We start from the raw sequence: 22865 nt of genomic DNA, 5'->3' as shown, positions 1-22865 counted from the left end.
AGGAGTTAGTTGCAAAGGCAAGAAAAATGACGTGTTACGCTTCAGGAGAACAAAGTGAAGATATTTTGGTCATATCTAAGTTTAGATGTGGCACTATAAAAAAGTTCATAAGCAGCAACGAGGTGAAATTCTAGAAAAGCACATGAGAAGGAACAGAGGATCTAAGATATTTTTAGATGTCAATTGCTGTATTTATTGATGGGATTGACAACAGAATGAACAGTTTCTGAAGCTGGGAGATGAAGGCTTACTGCCATGTTCAGGACCTTTTTTTTGTTTGCTTTAAAGTCAGAATCATTTTCTCTCCTCCATGGCTTGTGAGTTAGCTTCAGAACATTTTTGGTCTTCCAGTGAAATACTGGCTGCACACAGGCAAAGTGTTCAGGTGATTAGCAGTGTGATTGTAATAGAAATCCTGAAGTGCTTAATGGGTGGGTCCCACTTAGCCTTAAACTATGAAAGATTAGGGCATAAGGGATTGCATCCCCAGATAAGATCTGGTGTGTTGTATCTTGTTTTGTTTTTCCTGTGTGATACAGGTTTCCTCTGTGTAGCTGTACGCTTCTACGGGAGAACTTATCTTGGGCCGCATACCTCCGGGACACAGGGCTCTACCCACCCTGGCGACAGTGATGCACAGACACCAATATGATGGATACAAAATGTCCGTCTATTTGGCTGCGTCACACGCTTATATAGCTCTTGCGGTTCCTGTTCCTGCCACTCCTATGGGAAGGAGTCTATCTTTCCGTCACATCCCGTAATCTTCTGGTCGCCGATCCCTGTCTATTCCCCTACATCTCCCCCTCCCCATGCTACTAAAATTCTACAAAGCTACTTGCGTAAGCGGATACATATTGCGGTCGGGTCTATATTCATGTAACGCTCGCAGGCGCTCTTTGATTTGTCTTATAACACAGCATAACAATGGTAGCCCACACCTCTGTAGGATCACTTGCAACTTTTATTTATTTATCTAACTTCCCATTACTGCAGGAGCCTAAAATGCTGGTTATGATTTTTGTTTTCTTTCCTGTCTGCATGTGAGTTTATGGCTATATTTTTTTCATTTTACTACAGTTTGTCACAGGTTTTTGGGAAAAAAATTGTATTTGTAGTGTCATGTAGAATACGCGTTCTTTCAGCCTTCCTGAGCATGACATCTATTGCTTGGTTGCCGGCAATAAGGGTGGAACTGAATGTAGTCACCCTTCCAGTGGTACCTTTCAGTCTTGTGTTCCAAAGCTCAACCTCTTCAAAAGCTGAAGTAATTACATCTTCAGATGGAAAAGAGGGAGAAAGCATTGTGATTCTCTGGGTCACAAGGTCTCTGACCCACTGACCCGTAATGCTCCAGATTCAGGTTTTATGTGCGTATTCCCTACTCAGCACATGACCAGCTGGAGAATTAAAATCTCCAGAGCTCAGATATTCTGCCTGCTTTGTGGGTGCATGCCCTTACAATTTGGTATCTGCCCAGAAGAGTCAGAGGTAAATGAACTTGCTGACACAGCCCAGAATGTCTAGTAGGGCAAACATGCTGTCAGCCTAAGTAGCTCAGGGAGACTGTTGGGAGGCCAAGTGTTGTACAGTACCACAATCTTTCTTTTTTTTTGCAGTGGTTCTAGCAGTCTTGAGTGTCTGCATCTGTCTAGCCAGAGAAGCCATAGCACTGTACTGGAACATACGAAGTAGCAACTCTGATCAGGAAGCAGAAGTGGTGGTAAGGGAGGGCAGAGGGGGCAGTGCCTAGCAGAGTTAGCCAGCTGCTTCTTGAGACGCTGTTGCAGCTGAGTTATATTAGATATATTGGCTGGTCTGGACTAGGGGGAGTTGGGACTTATCCTTAGCTGGAGGAGTTAGTGTACCTCCCATCCGAGTCATAATTCCCTTTTGGGAATTCCTCTCTTCCGTTGCGAAGCTACTGCCTTCTCTTCCTCTCCATACGTGTGCAGACACACAAACATGCACTGGTAGCACACAGTTGTGGACAGCCAATATCCACAAAGCTTTGTGATCACTAGCATGTAGGGCACTGACTAATTTTTAGGTGAGGAAATAGTCCCTTCATTAGATTGTCCACCTACTTTAACTTAAGCATATGTTTACATGCCTTGAGGAATTAGGTTCAATGTGTTTTAACAAAATGTATGATAAAATAATATAGCCTTATTTAGTATATTATACTTTGAACTAAAATGTTCTTAGTAGATCAGTAACAGATACTTGTTTTCATAAAACATTCGTAAAACAAGAAACTCCATTTGTAAATTCTGATACAGTTAGATATTAGGGATACCTACAAGGAAGTGTTGTCTCAGTGCTGTCAAGCCAGTGAGAACCTGTTTATTTTTTTTCTGAAGCCAACTAGCTCCACCTGCTAAGTGCATCTCAAACATTTCATCTTGGGTTCTGTAAGGTGCATGATGGATCACAGTGACACTGCAGGATCGAAAAATTCCTAGGCTGCCATTTCATGTGCTTACATATAGGTAAGATCATAAGAGATGTTCAAGATCTAGATAAATTCTTTGCATTGAGACAGAATTGTAAATGCTTAAAATGTCTGTTCAGACATTATGCCTAAAATTGTCTAAATCTTTCAGTGAATCTTTTGCTCTACTAAGATATCGTATGTTCTTCCTCTACTCTTTTTTTATTTAACAAACTTCATTCCTTTAACCTTTCCTCATAATTTATGCTTTCTGAAGCAGTTAGCATTTTGATTGCTCTTCAGGATTCTAGTTTTTCTGTATCCTTAGAGAAGTCCAGTACTCAGGTAATTTTTTGTAGCTGTGTGTTTTATAAGTGACAAATAGAAAGGCCATCTTCTACTAATAGACTGCTTTCTTAGTCTGAGATACAGAATTCCTTTGAATTAACATAAGAACTGAATAACCTTTTTTGCCATAGTTCTATTTTGTTCACTAATGAACGATCTGTAATTCTTACAAATATTTTTAACTACTGCTGCTCAGTCAGGCTGTTGCCCATTTTGTATCAAGCCAAAAGGTGAAAACTTTTGTCATCACTTGCCCAATTTGAAAATTTATTCGTGGATCAATTCTACCTGTATCCTTATTAGTTAAGAATAGTCAGTATTATACTTCACTGAAAGATATCAGTGGCAACATGTCTAGCCTATGAAAAGCTTCATACCTCTTCATACACTTTGAAAGATTTTTCTGTGTTTTTAAGTATGAAAAACAATATATTATCTTGCAAGCCTGATGAGGCAACCATCTGCAAGAAGCTGTGTTACAGAATCTGTATCACTGTTTCAAAAATGTTGCATGTGTTGTTTAGACCAGTGGCTGCTACAAGCAATAGTGAACAAGTATTTCATTAATGACCACGTTTGACAACATGGCTCCATAATCGGTTTTTCACTGTCTTTTCTTTTTTAGGCCAACAGTTATGCTCTCATCTGGAAAAATTAGACTAATACAAATTTCCAAAAGCTATTAGCAAGATATTCTAATATTAAGATGGCAATATATCTTAAGTAGGATTTGCCATCCAGGGACTAGCCACCTTGTGTTGTGGTCATGATATGAGGTAGGGTTAGGCAGCATTCTTGAGTTGCAGAGCTGGGAGGAAAGCCTACGTGCTTCAGGAAGCATAGAGCTTCACTCAGTAGATGGCACTCTTGCCACTCAACCTCTGCCAGCGTCTTCTGGGGTGGTGTCTACACTAAAGCTTTTTGAAGTTGGTGGAAATACAGTAAACCCTTGCCCAGTTGCAATTTTTTTATATATTTATCTCCGTGATTTCTTGCTTCTTGAAGGACCTACAAAGGGACCTGCAAGTTCACCTGCTTTTTCTGACTATATCATATCCAGGAAATATAATAAAATTTATTATGTAGTTCCAATTAAATATATTTTTCCTGCCTGCTCAAGCCCATCTTTCTTTAAAGATCCTGTTCTGTGTGTGATTTTAGGTAGCTTAGACACGTATTGTTTGATAGTCAGAAACTATGTAGTGGCTACAAAACCTGGGTCTTTATTCTTACGTGACATAGCTGATGTTTGTCCAGCAAACTCCTATTTGTAAGTCTTAACTAAAGGTAAGCATGGCCATGAAAGAAAATACCAAAATCATTAGACCATGTCACTGAGTTCCATACATAAAAGCCATTGTGACTTCCCCAGAACTGCACAAAGTCCTCTGCAATCCACAGATCTCACAAGTTCATATGATGATTGTCCATCATCTTTCATGTATGGCTTCACTACATGGCTACAGAATTTTTAGAGTGAAACTTGTCACTGGTGGTTTCAGACTAAGATGAAGAATGAATGAAGTTGGAACATCTGTTTTTCATTGAAGATTTGTTGCAAACTAAATGTCATCTAGCATCCAGTAATCCAGTCTGTATGTACAAAGTCCCTAGGAACAGCAGAGCCGTATCTTTTAATTCTGGATATGCGTGGCTTTCAAAAATATCTTCTGAAATTAGCTAAGTTCCTTGGATTTTACTGTGATAAAAGAAGTTATCAAACAGCCTTTTTTCCATTTTTAGGACTGCTAGTTGTGTATTTCATTTGAATCCCTGTCAAATGCAAGTTTGAATTACCAGGTTTATGTGGAAGCCTAAGCATTTAGATGTGCACCAACATTCAGCCCGTCTAAGACAGCAGTGTTCTTTATCATGTTTTGTTTTTACAAAGATATATGTACTGTACCTGGTAGCTGAACAGTTAGTGGAAACTTTTAAAGCTTTGGTGGATATATTCTGATGAACTGAGACAAAGGTCTATCTCACTGCAGCTCTGCCCTTCCACTAGATACCAGTAAATCCAGTCATGCATCTTTCTAGCTCATCTTCTTCCCAAACACTTAAAAAATAATTTCCTTTACCATTCGATGAGTTGAACTCTGTTATACATATGGATGTTCATATATAAATAAGTAGGTACTGTCTCACACTTGGTGACAAGAAGACTAAAGTATCTTAAAAAACAATTTTCCTAACAAATTATGAAAGAAAAAACAAAGCTGGACTCTGTGCTTACAGCCATATGGGGTTGGGGGGCATGGGGGAAAATCCACCACAAAAACACCTATTGGTCAAAACGCATGATATAATCCATTAAACAACACAGATCTGTTCCATATAATTGGGGAGTACGTTACTGCGTAATGTAGTACCCTATTTACCATAGCCTAAATGCAGCCTGCCTGTAGCATTTCAGTTTTCAGTCCTGCTTATGCTTTGAAGTCACTGAATAACTGTTGCTTTCGCACCCTTTAGTGACCTCTAATCAAACATGGAGGAGAAACCCAAAGAAAACCCCTCTATTCAGTGCTCAGATTTGGATAGGAGAGCAGGAGGATGTTTTTTTCACTCGTTAACTCAGTGTAATTTTTGCATGCTGCTTTAGTTAGAATCCATAGATATTTTTACAGTGCATTTTGCTTTTACATATCAAATGCCCTGAATTGTCACATTTAATTAGCACAGACAAATCTGTTTTTTGTTCAATCCATCTATATTTTGGCATGCATATCCTTGTTTTATCACTACTTTCTTCCAATTTACATGATCACATATCTCTTGATGTTGCTTAATAATTTGTTTTAATAAAATTTATTTTAAGTAATATTATTATACATCTCTGAAGAGTTGCAGTGTATGTACATAAGCAACTTGGTGAGGTACAAATATTTTTGTGTTTTGCCAATGGATATTGCATCTCATCTGTTGTCTCTCATACTGCTTCCTATGTCAATGTGAAGGATTTTTTCTCAGTACTTTTTAAACTATGATTTATTTAAAAATATGATTATCAAAAAGATTAAAAACTAGCTGGTTATATTTGGGAGGTTGACAAGAGTTTTTAAAATTGTCTTTATTTCTACTTGTTAATGCTTTCTGCATTACAGCAGGTGCAGAGTTTTTCAAAGGTTTAAGGTAAGCTAGCATTTCCTATTTGTATTTGAGACAGAGGGAAGGTTAGCAATTCAAAATTGTTTCAAAGTTGTTACTGTACGATGTTATTTTAAAGTAGAGGGAGTTAAAACACAGGAAAAAAAGCTCTGAACAAGCTGTACTGATCTCTTAAATCACAGAAAAATATAATTTAAACTTTGCAGCTGTTCAAAAACGTTGGTTCAGTTTGATTTCTTCCAGTGATTATTAGCTTTAATATTTTGCCTGGAAGAAAAGTAAAATCTTATATTTAGAATGTAAGGATTGGATTCTGTTAAGTTTCAGTGGCATCAGTTGTGACACATCTTTGAGCATACATCTTTCTCTTCCTGATCAATTTTCCCTATGAATAATGCATAAATTTTGGGGGGAGGGAGAAGTAAACTAGCTAGCACTTCTAGAAGTTTAATGAATGATCTTTCATATTAGGGTGCTTGGACTTCTGGGAGCAGTCATTTTCTGGGGTCAGATACAGTTTCTAAGAGACTGCATAATGAGCAAACCAGGACAGGCTATGGTGTACAGTATTTATGCAGAGAGAATTACTGAACAGTTCTGTGACTCAAATGAAAAAGTTTGAAAACCACTGATTGGAAATTATACTTAAAAAGGTGTATTTTAATCCAGTTTCTCAGAAGTTGCTATGTAGATATTCTGCAGAAATGCTTACCACATGTACCGAGGGCAGAAAGGTACCTGAGATTGCGGCACTGCACTTGTTTTCCAAAAATAGGATGCCAAGTCGCTAGCATTTGAAAAGCCTAACAGGACATCTTCAGCAACAAGCTAAAACAAGTGTCTTGGTTAGGCATGTGTATATATGCATTATGAAAACATGTTGAGACTGTCTCCTGCTAGTGAAGTAATGTCTTATCGAGAAATATTGTTGGCATTGTATAATAAGTTATATTTTTCAGTGTTGTCCTTCTTTCTTCCCCTCCACCTTTCTGTTTCAGTTCTGTGACTGGACTTTGTACCCATTTACTGATCATAAGCGCGCAGTCATCATGTTCGAAAACGAGAGGCAGAAACTGAAACAATTTTGTGGTGCAAGGTAAAATGTCCCTCCTGCCCTGAAGTCTATAATTTATATATAGTTTCATTGTAAACACTGGGGTCACGTATAGTTGGAGTTCATATTCTTTCTCAGCTCAAAGCAAATTCTTCATGGCAGGAAATTAGTAATTATGAGAAGTAATACTGTGCAGTGTTGTCTTTTCTCCATTAACTTAATCCAGTGTATTCTATATAAGAAAGAAAAGAAGAATGCTAATACTGTCTACTCTTGTCTCTAAGATACTATGAACTATAGTAGCAAATTATTTAGTAACAAAATGCTGTTCGTTATTAGGTATTGCAATGGAGTAGAACGTTCTCTGCTTACCACAGGTTAAGAAGAGTACAGGCTTTACTTGAATCATGAAAGCATTTTGAACAAGAAAGAAAGCAGGGTTCTTATGAGCTAGAACATTTTCCAGCTGTGCAACACTGGTTTTTCTCTTAGCACTTAAGCTCTGGTTGTTTAAAAAATAATGTTAAAAGTGTATGTAATTTTGATTATGGACTCTGTTTCAAGAATCAAATGGAGATGAATTGTTAAATAGTCTGGGAGGGTGTTAGGTTCTGAAATAAGCTTGTGGTTTTGAAGTGAGTCTGGTTCGTGTGCAGTGTAGGTAATCTGACAAAATCAGTTTGATTCAAAGGTGGAATCCTGCAAGACTCAACTGTAACTTTTAAAATGATATTAAATAAATCTAATCTCTTCCTTTGTAATCTCATACACATCCAACCTGCTGACGGGGGGTAAGCACAGCTACTGGGGGGACAGTATCTGTAAGAGGAATCACTAAGAGAGAGAGTGTATGACAAGGAATAATAGAGAAAGAGAAAAGGTAAGGAAAAAACAATCCTTTCTGAATAGGTTGTACCTGCCAGGCTTAAACAGAAAGGCTACACTTGGGCAGCCACACTGAGACAAGAATGAAGATGAAAGAGGAGAAGCCTATTTAACCAAAACAAGTGTTGAACAGAATCCGGCCACATATACTGCTTGCTATGCAGTTTAGTAATGACCTGTTAATAATATGGATTCCATACATCCTGTTTTCTCACAAACGTGTATTTTGCTTCTGCCCTTAGGGGGCTCTTTAGGTGGATTTTAGTAAGTGCAGTCCTGTGTTAAATCCCTGTCAGACCAGCAGCTGAGGCAGCCTTAATACCAGGAGAGCCACAGTCACCAATAGGGAGCACTGTATACTTGTGGTGGGTGGAAGAGCCTGTTTTGTGGGGAGGGATGGAGGAGGCAACCAGCAAGACACAGCAGCATCAAGACTGGTAATGGTAGAGTGGTAGTGATAATAGCAGTACCTGGGCAAACAGAATTGGAGGAGTCGAGCAGCTGCATCCAAGAGGCATTCAGTCTGAGTTTCGATCAATGGCACATTAATCTGGGATTCTTGAGTAGGAGGGGATTTGGAATAGGGTGGGGCATGGTTTAGAAAGATAAGGATGGCAGAAGAGTGTGTGGTGTGGCTTCTTCATTGTATGAGAGGAAGCTTGGGGATGAGGAGGAATGAAAATTAGGGTGAGAAGTTTAGGGTGAGAAGAGGGATGGGGGAAGACAGGACATTCGAGATGGATTGTTAAGAAGTGCTTAACAAGAATTGTGGCTGTGGCACTCTGGGCTGTGAACATACAAGTTGGAACTGCTTCAGGTTCATAATGATTTTTCACGTCCTGGACAAATGTTTTAAATTAAAAGGTAATGGTGTAAAAATGGCCTCTTCTTTTTTCTACCGTGCTAAAGAATCAGTTGATCAGCTGTACTCATAAGGAAATCTTAGGGCACAGAGCTCAGACTGACCTATTTTCCTCTGACATTCTCTTAAACTAGCCAGATTGGTGGTTGTATGGTGTTGTATGCAAACATGCTTTCTGCAGGAATCCCTGGTGTTAGAAAATCTATTTACTTAGAAGTCAAAGTCAGCAAGCTAGAAGACTATTTTATCCTCCTGGTGGTTTTTTTTTTATTGGTTAATGTTTATATTCTGCACTGCTGACAGAACTGGCAACTATGATGAAGAAAATTAGAAGCTGTTGACATGAATTAGTCGTTTACAGAAGTTACTCTTAGCTACGTAAGAAGTATCATATCTCCAGTTCATAAAAGTTATTAAGGTAGACAACTGGATATGTAGTCCATTATAGCAGTTGTCTAATAATAGCAGTAAAGTATCAGTCCTGAAAAATGCATGTTGGACAGAGGGAGTGATATGTTCTTCACTGATTAACAGAATGCATCCTTTAAAAACATAAGGTTGTGTTGCACGTAAAGGCACTGAGCGAAGGAAATTGTGCTTTCTGAAAAACTTACTTAAAGACATGCTGCTGATATGATTGAAAATGTTATTCACTTCAAACATACTTGCAGCATGCTACAGTCCAGGCCAAAAAATAATGAGACCCCTGGAGCTATTATTGAGAAACTGTTCAAATGTTAAAAGGAAGTTGATACTGGTGTACCACAAGAAAAAGTGTACCACAAGAAAATGGGAAAAATGCGTTTTTGGAATACTATTTATATTTATTTATGCTCTTAAAATGTCATACAAAATAAGGTGAAAATGAAGTGAATTACTACAGTCTTGAGCTAATGATGATTTTTATTTTGTCATGTTGGGGTTTTGCCTCTTAGCTCCTGTGTGCAAAGGGATGGTGTTCTGTTTTAACAGCAAGAATTTACAAGTTTCCTAGAGTCCCTGTGAAAGAGAGAAAAAATGAACTAGAGAAAAAAAATGGGAGGGGAGGGGAAGGAAGTGGGAAGGAAGAGGGGAGGGAAGGAGCAAGAGTTTTTACTCACACAGGGCAGAAGGAACCTGGATACCTTGTGGCTTAAACTGCTGTTTTTCCTGTAATGCTGAAGTACAATATATGCACTTCTACACTGTTTGTTCAAGATTTTTTTTTTCTGTCACACTCTAAGGACGCACTTCGCCTCTTGTACTGTAGGCAGATATTTTGAGTCTTAGAATTATTTGCTGTTTCAGATATCCTTCATTTTAAGACTTACATTCTATTTGTTGCCTAATCCTATGATGCTTAAATTGTATCCTTCAGATATTTCACCAAGCTAAGTGTATCCACAATTTTAATTTTTATTCTTTTTTCTTAATGGAGGAGTAAGTCAGTTATTCCTTTGCATGCTTACTGAACTTAGTAAATGATCAAATCTTTGGAATTGGGATAAAAGGTTGGCTACTGTATATGCCTTATTTTGTAAATGTCTTTGCCCTTTGGCTTTCACATTTTTTAGCAGATTCTGATCTACATAGTTTCAATCAGGCAGCTATATAACCACTATGCAGCTCGTAATCCTTCTTTTTCTAATTGTACAAGTGTTCTTTCCAGCGTAAATATTTTCCTGGTTTGTAAGACCTCCTAATTTCACGATCCTTGCCTTTTGCTTTCAAATCTGTTTTCCAGTAATTGTATTGGATTTTAAAGTTATTTTGTACTTTTAGCGTTTACAGTGAATAATGCTAGTGAAGTATCTCTGCATTAGAGCTGGTTAGGAAATGACTTACCATCTTACTCCCCCCCCCGCCCCCCCCCCCCCCCCCCCGTTTCTGAAGCTTTTTTTTCTCACCATGTTAATTGGAGAAAAATAAAATAAAAATTATGAATGGATAATTCTATCCTCTTTGTTCTAATTCTGCATTAGGTCATAAGAAATGGGTGGTTTGGGGTTGAATCTTTTAACCGTGTTCAAAACAACATATTAAAAATATCTCCTGGCCCAGAAGAACAATAAAAGTGGTTTCGTTTCACCTTGTAAATGCTAAACAGGCTATTTTTCTAGGTGTAAAAGGAGAAGAATTTAAATTTTAAATTGCTACATTTTAAAAGACTTTTTTTTCTTTAAATTTTTTTCCCCCACTAGAAAGATTTTGTCAAAAGAATTCCAGACAATTTGTCATGAGACATGTTCATGACTTTGCAGAATGAGGACGTACCATCCCCTGAATATTAGTTGTATGACGGAAGTAACATAAACCAGATTTTCCTTAGGTTTATAAACTGTAGAGAAGGAACTTGGTCTTCAAGAAGCAGCTACACTTGCTTATTTTAAATGTCTCTTACTTGTGCAAATTGAGAGGAAGGAGAAGCTATTTATTTATGTCTTGTGAGCCTCCTGCTTACACCAGCAACACCAGCAACACCATAAGTCATTTGATCTCAAATTGAATTATTTTTTACTTAAAAAGCTTTGCCATTTCTCTCCCTGGAAAAAAGGTTCACTTTTAGAATCTAGATGGATTGGATCACAGAAAATAAACTTTTGGCTAATGGTAATCGATGAAAGTAATTTACCATTGGATCCATTCATCCCTTTGCATTTTAAATGTGGTGAGTTAACCCTGGCTAACAGCCAAGCACCCACACAGCTGCTCACTCACTTCCTTCTCCCCCCTCCCCAGTGAGATGGTGGAGAAAATAGGAGGAACAGGAGTGAGAAGACTCATGGGTTGAAATAAAGACAGGGAAGTCACTCATCAAGTACTGTCATGGCAGAACAACTTGGGGGATTTAATTTATTGCCAGGTAGCATATATATTTAATTACTGATTGGAGTACTGGGAAGCAGCAAAAAAGGACAAACATTGAAACATGCAAGAAAATCCCCTTTCCTCCCACTTTCACTGGCTCAACTTCAGATTACTCTTTTCTACCTTTCTAGTCCCCACTTCACACCTTCACTCCAGACATCTCCTCCTGCTGTGTTAGTGCTGCAGGTTGCACTCGGTCCCTTCAGCAATGGGTGGCACAGGAGAACGAAGTCAGTGTTTAGCCATTTCTCTCTGCCACTCCTTGTTGCTCACTTTTTTCCTCTCCTCTGGTGTGGGCCCTCCATGGGCCACAGTCCTGCTCCAGTGTAGAGTCCTCCTACTGCTCTGGCCTTGTTCTGTCCTCCTCCTTTCTCTCTGTCCCCCACCACCTTTCTGTGTGTTCCTTCCCCATAGTGTTTTCTGCTCTTTCTTAAGTATATTTCCCCAAGGTGCCACCAGCTTGGCTGATGGGCCCGGCTGTGTCCTGCAGTGGGTCCATTGCAGAGCTGGCTGGAACTGACTGTGTTTGGCACAGGGCAGTCCCTGGTCTCTTCTCACAGAGGCCCTCCCTGGAGCCCAGCCGCTGCCAACATGCTGGTGCCTGCATCCAATACATTACCATGAAAAAGTGGTGTTGGTTTTAGTAGCTTGGTAAACAGAGATAATCCAAATGCAGATACAAGTGATATTTTGTTTTGATAAACATGGGAGGCATGTTTTTTTCTTATACTCTAATGTGTTTTCTAATATATGTTCTTTCTAATAGTGTTTCTGGGGAAGAATGCAAAGGTTGGATATAAGTAATAGTCCAGACACAACCATTTCCTCTCAGTTAGTTTACACACCTTCTAATACAGCCATTCTCAGTCTCTGCAGTGGGACAGATTGAACTGTCCTTCTCCAAGGAAAGTTGAGACACAAGAAAAAGGACAAGCTTTCTCCAAGCCCCTTGTGGACAAACAAGAGAGCTGCTTGCAGTACCTCTTTTCCCATCAAATGATCTAAGTGTATGTATATTGCACGATAAGTACACCATTACTCTCTCTTCTACCCCTTATGTGACAAGCCAAACATATATTACTGTCCCATGATGAGAATTAATGCATCCGCCATGGTGTGATAGGGTTGGGGAACATGTGTGATACTCGAGCATATGAGTGCATTCCAGTGACATGACCAAAACGTTCACTGTCCATGTGAATGGCTGGACAGTGCCCATGCACATTGACAGACTTGTTCTTGTCATATATCAAGACCTAAAGTGTTTTTCCTTCTGTGACAAGGACCTCATGAAAGAAGGTGATAGGAGCTAGTAATGACTGGCCAGTCATAGGCTGTTTTGGTTGCCTTGTGTGTGTAGCCCATAGGCAAGAGGGCAGCAGGGAGTAGGCTGTGAACCACGGACAGGCTGAGCTCACAGTCTGTTGGTTGGTAACCTCTGACAACAGCTTCCCTGAAATATCTGGCTTGAGTAACAGTGGGGAATGTAATTTCTATTCTGTCAGAACTCCGTCAGAGATAACATTTATTTGTCTGATCAAATGTGATTGTAACCTAAATACAGGGTTGACTATAGCTGACTTCAATCAGAGAATTACCAATATTTCTATAAATTAATCCTTGATGTTGGATGTAATCACTCATATCAAATATATTTTGTTTGAGAGTAATGAAACAATAAAATATTTTAAATGGAATATTCATCAGATTGATATACAATCTGGAAAGGAAAAATACTTCCATACAACTAAAACTGATGAAGAGTTGTCCCTAGTTCTCAGATTTCCATGAAATTACAGAGTAAGAAACTGTTACACCAGTAGGGCTGGTAGGGCACGTTATACTACTTGAAAAATGTAGTGGTTATCTATTCCATAAAATTGTTTTTTCGTATTTTATGCTGAGCACACACAGGCAAACCGTCATGAAGGTGGGATTTATTTCATGTAACTTTATTCCTTTTGTATACATCTAGTCTAAACTAGGTGTTTAGGCTCTCTTTCTAGTCTGTGGGAAAAGATCATGAGCATCACTTCCAATATTTCATTATACCAATCTTAAGAAAAGATGAATCATCCTCTTAAGGTGCCTGTCTCTTCCTATTAATTAGAGAGGAAGCCTAGATAATTAGCTCAGACTAAATGCATAACTTTAAGATTAATAAATTCAGATGGATTGGTTTGCAGCATGAGTGTCTAGTTGATATGGGCTGTCTAGGCATTTAACTTCTACATGGGTAAAATTAATATTGGCTGAACACAGACTTTTATCAATTTTTTTATCTCGTATAATCAGCTGTATTGAGAGCCCTTGAGTGTTATCATAATGCAAGTATAAATAACAATAGAGCTGTTTTAAAAATAATAATCCCATACTTTAAGAACAAATTAATGCAAATGCAACTTCTTTTTTCTTTAAATGAGACATCCTTTTGGAAATAGTATAAAATATTGGATCATTTTATTGATGTACTACTTGCTAGTTTTATGTAGCAAAGAGAAATTAACTGTCCATTTCACTGCAATTTCTCTGGTAAACCACTTTAACTGGAAAAGTGCTTTATAGAGGAATATTATGTTATAAAATCCAAAGCTTTGATCTTGAGAGACTCCAGAGGATGTCAGTGAGTAACCCAGGGGAGAAAGAAGGGGGTTTTTTTGGTCTCCTGTGTAGGTTTCATGTTTTGCTTTGATAGGCATTTAAAAACTACCATTTCACTAAAAGAGGCTTAGAAACTGCTTTCAGATTCAATGAAATAAAAATCTAGTATTACGTGATTGGCCACTTGTCTTACTGTCCTTCCAAAGACTTACAGCAGGACTTACAGACCAATCTTCACATCTGTGCGCTATCCCAGTGAAGGCAGTGTATTGGTAGTGTATTGGTGTCTTAGTTCAATGTTGTGTGTAACTAGCCCTTTTTTTTTCTTTTTAAAATATTTTATGGACTATTACTTTGAATATGAATGGAAACTCGGAAGAGACCGATTTGGCTATAGTTGGGTGAAGGTGAAGAGACTGTAACCACAGGCCTATAAGCCTGACCTTGGTACTGGGGAAGATTACGGAGTAATACAGCTTGAGTGCACTCACCAGGCATGTGCAGGACAACCAGGGGATCAGGCCCTGCCAGCGTGGCTTCATGAAAGGCAGGTCCTGCCTGACCAACCTGATCTCCTTCTATGACCAGGTCACCAGCTTAGTAGATGTGGATGTTGTCTACCTGGACTTTAGCAAAGCCTTTGACACTGTCTCCCACAGCATCCTCCTAGAGAAGCTGGCGGCTCATGGCTTGGACAGGTGTACTCTTCACTGCTTAGAAAACAGGCTGAATGGCCGAGCCCAGAAAATTGTATTGAACAGAGCTAAATCCAGGTGGTGGCAGATCACGAGCGGGGTTCCCCAGGGTTCAGTGTTGGGGCCAGTCTTGTTTAATATCTTTATCGATGATCTGGATGAGGGGGTCAAGTGCACCCTCAGTAATTTTGCAGATGATACCAAGTTGGGGGGGAGAGTCGATCTACTTGAGGGTAGGAAGGCTTTACAGAGGGATCTGGACAGGCTGGAGTGATGGGCTGAGGCCAATAGTATGAGGTTTAACAAGGCCAAGTGCTAGGTCCTGGACTTGGGTCACAACAACCCCATGCAATGCTACAGGCTTGGGGAGGAGGGGCTGGAGAGCTGCCTGGTGGAAAAGGAGCTGAGGGTGCTGGTCGACAGCTGCCTGAACATGAGCCAACAGTGTGTTCAGGTGGCCAAGAAGGCCAATGGCATCCTGGCTTTTATCAGGACTAGTGTGGCCAGCAGGAGCAGGGAGGTGATTGTGCCCCGTGTACTCGGCACTGGTGAGGCCGCACCTTGAATATTGTGTTCAGTTTTGAGCCCCTCAGTACAAGAAGGACATTGAGGTGCTGGAGCGTGTCCAGAGAAGAGCAACGAAGCTGGTGAAGGGTCTGGAGAGCAGGTCTGTTGAGGAGAGGTTGAGGGAGCTGGGGTTGTTTAGCCTGGAGAAGAGGAGGCTGAGGGGAGGCTTTATTTCTCTCTACAACTACCTGAAAGGAGGTTGTAACGACATGGGTTTTGGTCTCTTCTCCCAACTTACTAATGATAGAATGAGAGGAAATGGCTTGAAGCTGCATCAGGGAGCTTTAGATTGGATATTAGGAAAAAATGTCTTTACTGAAAGAGTGGTCAAGCATTGGAACAGGCTGCCCAGAGAGGTGGTGGATCGCCACCCCTGGAGGTATTTAAAAGGCGTGCAGACATGGCACTTCAGGGCATGGTTTAGGAGACATGGTAGTGTTGGGTTGATGGTTGGTCTTGATGATCCTAGATGTCTTTTCCAACCTTAATGATTTTATGATTCTGTGATTCTAACCAGTCAAAGAGATGGAGCTATGGTTTATATCTTGGTGCAATTCAAATGGACATAAAGAAACTCTTCTGTTAATTCCATGTGTAAGACTTTCAGTCCTGCAGAGCTATACAGTCTTTATCTGCTTGCTTCTCATAAAAACAGAAGTACAAGGTTTTAGTCACACGTGTTCTTCTTCCTCATGTCCATTTGACACTCCTGAAAAAGGCAGTATCAAAAATAGTCATTTCACATATCGACTCTCTCTGGTGTATTAAAAAATCCCTGACTCAGCAGCTTTCAAAACCATTAATTAAGCTAGATATTGTGGATGGGTTTAGATAAGCCCTCAAAGTATGTGAGCAAGTGTCATATTACATCTGTTAATATAGTGTTATAAAGTTCTTACTCTAATAGACATACACATTAGAACAGATAATAATAGCATATGTCAACAGCTTTACACGTGTCAGTCAGCGTCATGTAATATTTACGGAAGTTGATACAGATTTCAGAAATGAAGCTTTCTCATCTCTCTCATCTTTCTGTTCCATCAACATGTAGTGGTAGTTTATTATGTATTTATGATAAACACAAAATGTATGCAGAGAGATACAGACCTAAAATCCTTGTGTAGTGGTGAACTGTAAAGACAGAGCACAGCTGCATCCTTCATACATGCTCACGCATTTTAGTAATGTGCAATTACTGAATCTGAAATGTTTCTTTTAATTGTTTAGAATGCTTGTTTCTGGTTGCAAGGAACTGACATGACACAGTCACTAGTAGTTACTCATGATTAGCTTGGGTTGTGGTTTTTTTGGAATGAATGAAAAGTTTTTTCTCTTTCAGTATGGTGAATAGCTGGCAAATAGGATGGCTCCCTGTGTTATCTTGTGATTCTCCTTTATTATATGGCTGACCAGAGCCCATACTCAGAATTAAGTTTCTGATAAGCATTTGGCTAACAGAAGGAAATTGTGCAACAGGAATCATGGAAAAGTGTATATGCTCTAATATGTATATGTAATTACACAGATATTTTTTTTTTTTGTGACAAAATAATGGCATTATATCACAAAAGATAATCTTCTGTTCAGGTTTTAATTTACTACAAGAAATAATGTTTATTGTTTACTCATACTGCCCTCAAGTTCTGTAATTTTGTTGAGGTGAAACTAGCAAATTATTGAGAGACCATTTTAAAAAGATACTTAAATTGAACGTATATCTGATGGAGGCTGTGCAGCTTTATCTCTCTTTGATTCAGACCCAGTTATTAATCATGCTTGAACAAGAAACTTGATTATTTGTTCTGGTGTTTTTCCCATCTTGCGTTAATTGAAATTTCTGTCTTAGAACGAGACAACTTTTAATAGATTAGACACAGATTTTCATTTATGTACATAGTTACCTGAAGATGCATATTGAAATCTAATGGCACTTTTCCAGAAAACATTCTAGCTTTTTTACTAGCACAAATACCAATTTACAGATACAGACAGACCCAGCCCTCTTTGCCCACACTGTGAGAGGACTGAATGCAAATCAGTTCTATCCTGTAAAACAAATAGTTGTCCTAATGTGGCACTGAATCTGGAGTTCCTAACCAATAGGTAGGATGGAAGATTCCTGTGTCATTAAGCTTTTCCAGAGAAAAACATGGAACAACTAGTAAGCACGTTAAATGTGCCTGGACCTGAGGAAATGGGAGGAGCATGTCCGGCACTCAGGGCTGGAGAGGATTTTCAGAAGATGTCTTACCAGGAAGGAGAAGAAATAGCAAAATATTAAAAAATTAGCATTAAGAAATAGTGAGTTTACACTATAAAAACGAATATTAGGAGCAATCATATTAATGTGATTGAGTTACCAGTGATTAATTAGGATGCCATTAGTAATCAGGATAAGGATGAAACAACTAGCCCTATCGTGAGCCAGTTAGCCTGGGGGGGTTGGGGTGGGCATGGAAAGGCAACTCTTTGGCTTCTATATGATCTGCCAACATTTTTTAATTTAGAAAACTAAAAAGAAGTGTTTGGTAAATTCATATGATATAACAACAAATAGTAGATTATATCTATTATTTGTTTCCCTCCATTTGTTCTTACATATTTATACTTAATTTGTTTTAATACAAATAAAAAAATATGTATTAGAATTCCAGTAATGTAATTTGAAGATATGTAGATAAAGCACGATATGTGTGCACATACACCCACATGCACATGCAGATGTGTATCTCAACGCATCTATGTATGTATGCATGTATATATGTTCATATACAATGATTAAAGTATTGTATTGGCTCTTGTAGGAAATTAAGTACCTTCTTAAATCTGCTCAATTTAGCAGCCTGGGGAAGAAAGGAGGTACCATTATTCCTATTATACCACAGGAAAAGTGAAGCAGGGATTAGCAATTGCACTTGTGTGTCCTACATGGAATTAAGGAAAAATGTTGCCACCTGAATCTAGAACATAGGCCTTCAAAGCTGAAGCCTACTGCAGGAACATCTAAAGCATGCTGTTGAAGTAAAAATAAAAAAAAGAAAAAAAGCAAATTGTTTCAATAAAAAAAAAAGTTACTTGGTTCAAAATGTCAAAATGTACTAAAACAAATTCAGGAAGGTAAAAAGATCCATGGGGACGTACTGAATACAGTGCTCTCTTGTCCAAAATACCCTAAACACTGACTGCTAAAGGCTAGAACAGGCGCACTAGTAAAAGAATATACTTGGCAAATTTCTTAAGTTTTTCCTTAAGCATTTGGATTGGCTGCTGTTGGAGACCAGCTATGTTAAGTGAAAGCTTCACCTGATCTGGTGCAATAATTTTCATGTTAGGTCTGCACGTGCCTGTCTTTTCACCGTTAAAACCCTGGTGTGACACAGACGAGCCTCAGCATTCTCAGAGCTTCATTCTTCTCACGTCCTTCCCTTTTTACTCCTCCGTACTTCTTTGCTGTTGTCCGTTCCACTCAATTTCATCCATCCAATTTCTCTTGCTTTCTAAGCACGTCCCTTCAGAATGCATGAAAATCTGCTGCAGAAGGAGTACACCAGAGAAATCAGAGTTGTTGGAATTAATTTTTTCCTGTTTTGTTGTTGATTTCACTTCAGGGGCATGTTATCAGATGGAGGCAAATAGCCCAATGCAGGAGGGTGTCTACAGATCCTCCTTCAGACCGGAGGAGTATTCAGTGATGTTGGGTCAGAGACATCTTTCAATAACATTTTTATTGTTGATTTGCCAAATGAGAAATGGAAGTACTAAATGAGGCTAACTTCTCCAGGAACAGATCCAGACAATAAGAGATTTTCAGCCACTTTGCAAATGACAGTGATCCAGCTGATACTGGGCACAGCTGTTTTTACTTTTGCTGTGTAGGTTTATTTTAAAATACTGTATGAGGAGGCTATGTAGCATATACAGCAGAAGATTTTAGATTTTGACCAAGGTGATTGATTTTCTTGGGTATTTTGGTGAATAGGTTATTTTCCTGCTGATGTTGTCTCTACACAGACTTGAAATCACTTTAAAATTCAGATAAATTGTAGTCAGTGAATTTTTAAGATATTTCACTGGTTTTTCTTTTTAGCTTTTTTTCATTCTGGAAAATAAAATACATCTAATACTCTGGTTTAGAACAGTAGCTTTGCTCAGTAAAAGGAGAATTAATTTGTTCTGTTCATTAGTGGCTAAAGACCTACACATATTAAAAAAAGACTACTCTCCATAGCTCCATACCTTCTAACTAAAACACAGGATGTTTTGCTTGGACCAGTTAAATTAAACCTTGGAATTACTGTCTGCAAAACTTGCAAAACAACTAGCTTTGTGCCATTAAAATGACGGTTTTATTAGTGGCAGGAGTATATATTTCTAGGTTTTATTCAGACAATGTTAAGCCTACAGCAAAATTGAAGGCACTCTGTGAAATAAATGTGCAGGTCCTGTGAGCATCCATGCAGCTCTGTACATAATGTCACCAACATATACGTCACCCTTTTCAACATCGCTATTAGCATGGGCCTTGAGACCCTCGCAGTCTGAGCAGAGGAGCAGGAACAGAAGATACGGCAGCAAGTTGTTCCTATCCTATAGGTCAGTGTGTTAGTTGTTCTCTTGCAATGCGTGGGAAGCAACTCACGCTTGTTTATCCTTTCAGGGAAGAAGGTTGAATCTACTGCAAAGACGAGAAGTCTGTACTGTGGCAGGTGCTGCACAGCTTCATTGGTATGGTAATTTGTTGAGGGGTTGGTTAGGTGCATCCCACCAGGCAGAACTTGGTTGGTGTTTTAAAGTTTGTGTATGTATTCTCCATGTGTGAAACAAAGTAGATTGCTTCCCATGAAGTAAACTGGGTAACGATCTGTTGCTACAGTGATAAGGCCAGGATTTTCATGTGTCGTCAGCTGAAGCCTAGACCAGAACTGTCGTCATCAAAGTGAGGTCAATGGGTTATAAAGTGTACATTGAGCAGTAAAAACCAGCTAATATACTTCTTAGTGTTCTATCTGTATGTGAACGAGCACTAAAAAAAGCTAAAATCCTCTTTGCACCTGTATTTTCTGACAGAATGGCAATAATGAAGGTTGGGAATCAGAAGCCCCAGTCTGTCTCGGTTGATACCCACTATCTTCATCTCTTCTTACTTGTTATCAGTCCTGAGTCTTATCTGCACAGGCTCTTCTTTCCAATCAGTTCCCTTCATCTTCCTTAATCGTAACTCCTCAACTCTTTCATCCCAGACACTCCTGTCGTTCATTTGTTTTCCTATCTACTGTCATACTATCCCTTCCAGTTTCTTAAACCCTCTACCATTTCAGCCTGCGATTCTTATTCTCATTCCAGCTGGGTCTCAAGCTTCCCTTCTTGCTCTTTATTCAAGTCAGTGCAAGCTCTTCCAGTTCTGACTGCTTCATCTTCGCTACAAATACTTTTCTACCCACCACACCTTCCTGATTTATGAATCTGTCTCCCTTGATGTTTAGTCTCTTTGTACCAGCTCTTCCAGTTCTGGCTTTTTTATTTTCTCTTCAGTTACTTTTATCTGCCATAACTCGCTGATTTCCAAGTTTTTTCTTTCGTGACCTGCTGTCCCCACTCTCTCTGGAAATTCTTGTTTCTAGTTTCTACTCTTTCGCTTTCAAATTTCTACCTCAGTCTTGGTTTCTTCTGCTTTCCTTCTTGTCCCAGTATAATCCAGAGTGCAGGTGTGACTCATGTCTCATCTGCATTTGAAAAAGGCTGCCTGCATCCAGAAAAGATGGGAGTATTACTAGGGGCAGAAGGGTGTCTCTGTTCTTTTTTGATGTGTCTACCTGGCACAGTCCATCACAGCCTAGAGGCACTCAGTTTCAGCCAGAGCATAGTCAATGCGGTTTAAAACAGAGATATGACAAGTCCTTGTTTAGGTAAAATAGCGTTAATAACATACACATCTGTAACAGTCTGTGCTTTTATCATAAAAGCATATAATTTTGTGTAGTATTGTATACAATACATTGTTCTTTCTGTTTTAACTTAGCTATAGCATGAGCATTGTTTATAGAACATTGTGATAGGATATAAAATATTTTTACATAATTTTCCTATAGTCCCTGATATTTTAAAAAAATTATTAAGAGCTTTTTCTTAAACATCCCTTTCAATAATTTGGCAGTGCATTTCTTCATCCCCTTTGCCGTAATACTTATTCCTGTCAAGAAACTCAAGCAGGATTTTTTTCTCCCTTGAAGAGAAATTCAGTCAGTAGCAGAATTCAGCAGCAGAACTGATTAACTTTTTTTTCTGCAGTGAATCTTGGAAATTTTGGTCCTAAATGATTTCAGTTTCTGTGTTCCTGAAATCACACCCATACCTAAAGAAAAAAAAAAAGCCTTGTTTGTTCTCATTATTTACTCTTTTGTAGTGCGTCTGTGATGCAAAAGTATCATCACTGACGTTGTCATTAGTTCTTTGTTCGTCATTACTTAAAGGCTTCATCTGTGTAAAGGTGTGGAAGGAAAGTTTAGCTATATACTAAAATTTGCATTTTTATTTTTTAAAAATGCAACAGAGAAAACAGAGTTTAAAAAAACCCTCTTGAGGAAAAAAAAAAGCCAAATGAAAATATTCAATCTCATTTTCTTTTTCTCTTCTACTATACAATCCAGGGCAATAATAGGTTTAAATTAAATTAACAATTAATAATAAAAAAAAAAAAGGTCTTTATCTATTATGTTTTCCGCCTATTCTTATACACCAGGAAGAAGATGAGACTGTTTTTATTTCTGGTAATTTGCCAGTGTGCCGTAAACAGCATCAATACCCACCACGCTTCAAATCCCAATGTCATTTTACTGATGGCTGATGATCTTGGTATTGGAGACCTGGGATGTTATGGGAACAGAACCTTAAGGTATGATGATATGTTTGGGGGAGACATAGCTTTTGTAAAATATACTTAGTTTGTTATATTTTAGGTTTATCAGATTTATAAGTTCTTTATAAGTAACCAAAGTTAACAACATCTCCAGAGAACAGAATACTCAATATTTATTTTCTTTTAGTAAAAAAGAAGAAAGACTTATCTGATATATTTGTCCCACTGAAAAGTTGCATCATAAACAAAGAATTGAGCAACCAACCTAATAAGGGTAGGTCTAGTGAAGCAAAGTATAATGAACAGTTGTCTTCTAAAATATACGTGCCACAAATACTATGGATCAAGCATATTTTGAAGCACTCATGATTTGAGACAAGTTTGTCACTAACCACTTGGAAATAAAGTGCTGATTTTTTTCCTTTTATCTTTATGCTTCAGTCAATAAATTCATTAAAACAAATGTTAATATACCTGAGTAATTCAGCAGTGTTCCCCAGTATGATCCTTACTACCAGCTTAGGTATGATAGTTGTGTAAACAGCACAAGTTGTACCTAGTCATTGTGTTTCAGTGGTGCAAACTCTTTGATCAAGTTAAAT

At 38.5% G+C, this 22865-nt stretch overlaps 1 protein-coding gene across 6 annotated transcripts in view; it reads left to right on the top strand.

The window, feature by feature from the left end:
- The window catches only part of STS (steroid sulfatase), a 116582-nt gene that overhangs the window by 3930 nt on the left and 89787 nt on the right, over nucleotides 1-22865 (top strand). For 2 of the 6 annotated variants that reach the window (XM_064437352.1, XM_064437339.1), the window contains exons 2-3: nucleotides 20065-20132; nucleotides 22147-22299. In XM_064437352.1, coding sequence (XP_064293422.1) covers nucleotides 22154-22299 — 146 coding nt within the window. In that variant the 5' untranslated portion in view covers nucleotides 20065-20132; nucleotides 22147-22153. Of the gene's footprint in view, nucleotides 1-6891; nucleotides 6990-20064; nucleotides 20133-22146; nucleotides 22300-22865 lie in introns of those variants that run through there. The other 4 variants (XM_064437330.1, XM_064437323.1, XM_064437347.1 and 1 more) reach the window with 3 other exon arrangements.

This window comes from Phalacrocorax carbo, chromosome 1 (genome assembly GCF_963921805.1).
Source record: "Phalacrocorax carbo chromosome 1, bPhaCar2.1, whole genome shotgun sequence".
Lineage (NCBI taxonomy): Eukaryota > Metazoa > Chordata > Aves > Suliformes > Phalacrocoracidae > Phalacrocorax > Phalacrocorax carbo.
This window is presented reverse-complemented; position numbering and strand designations above follow the sequence as displayed.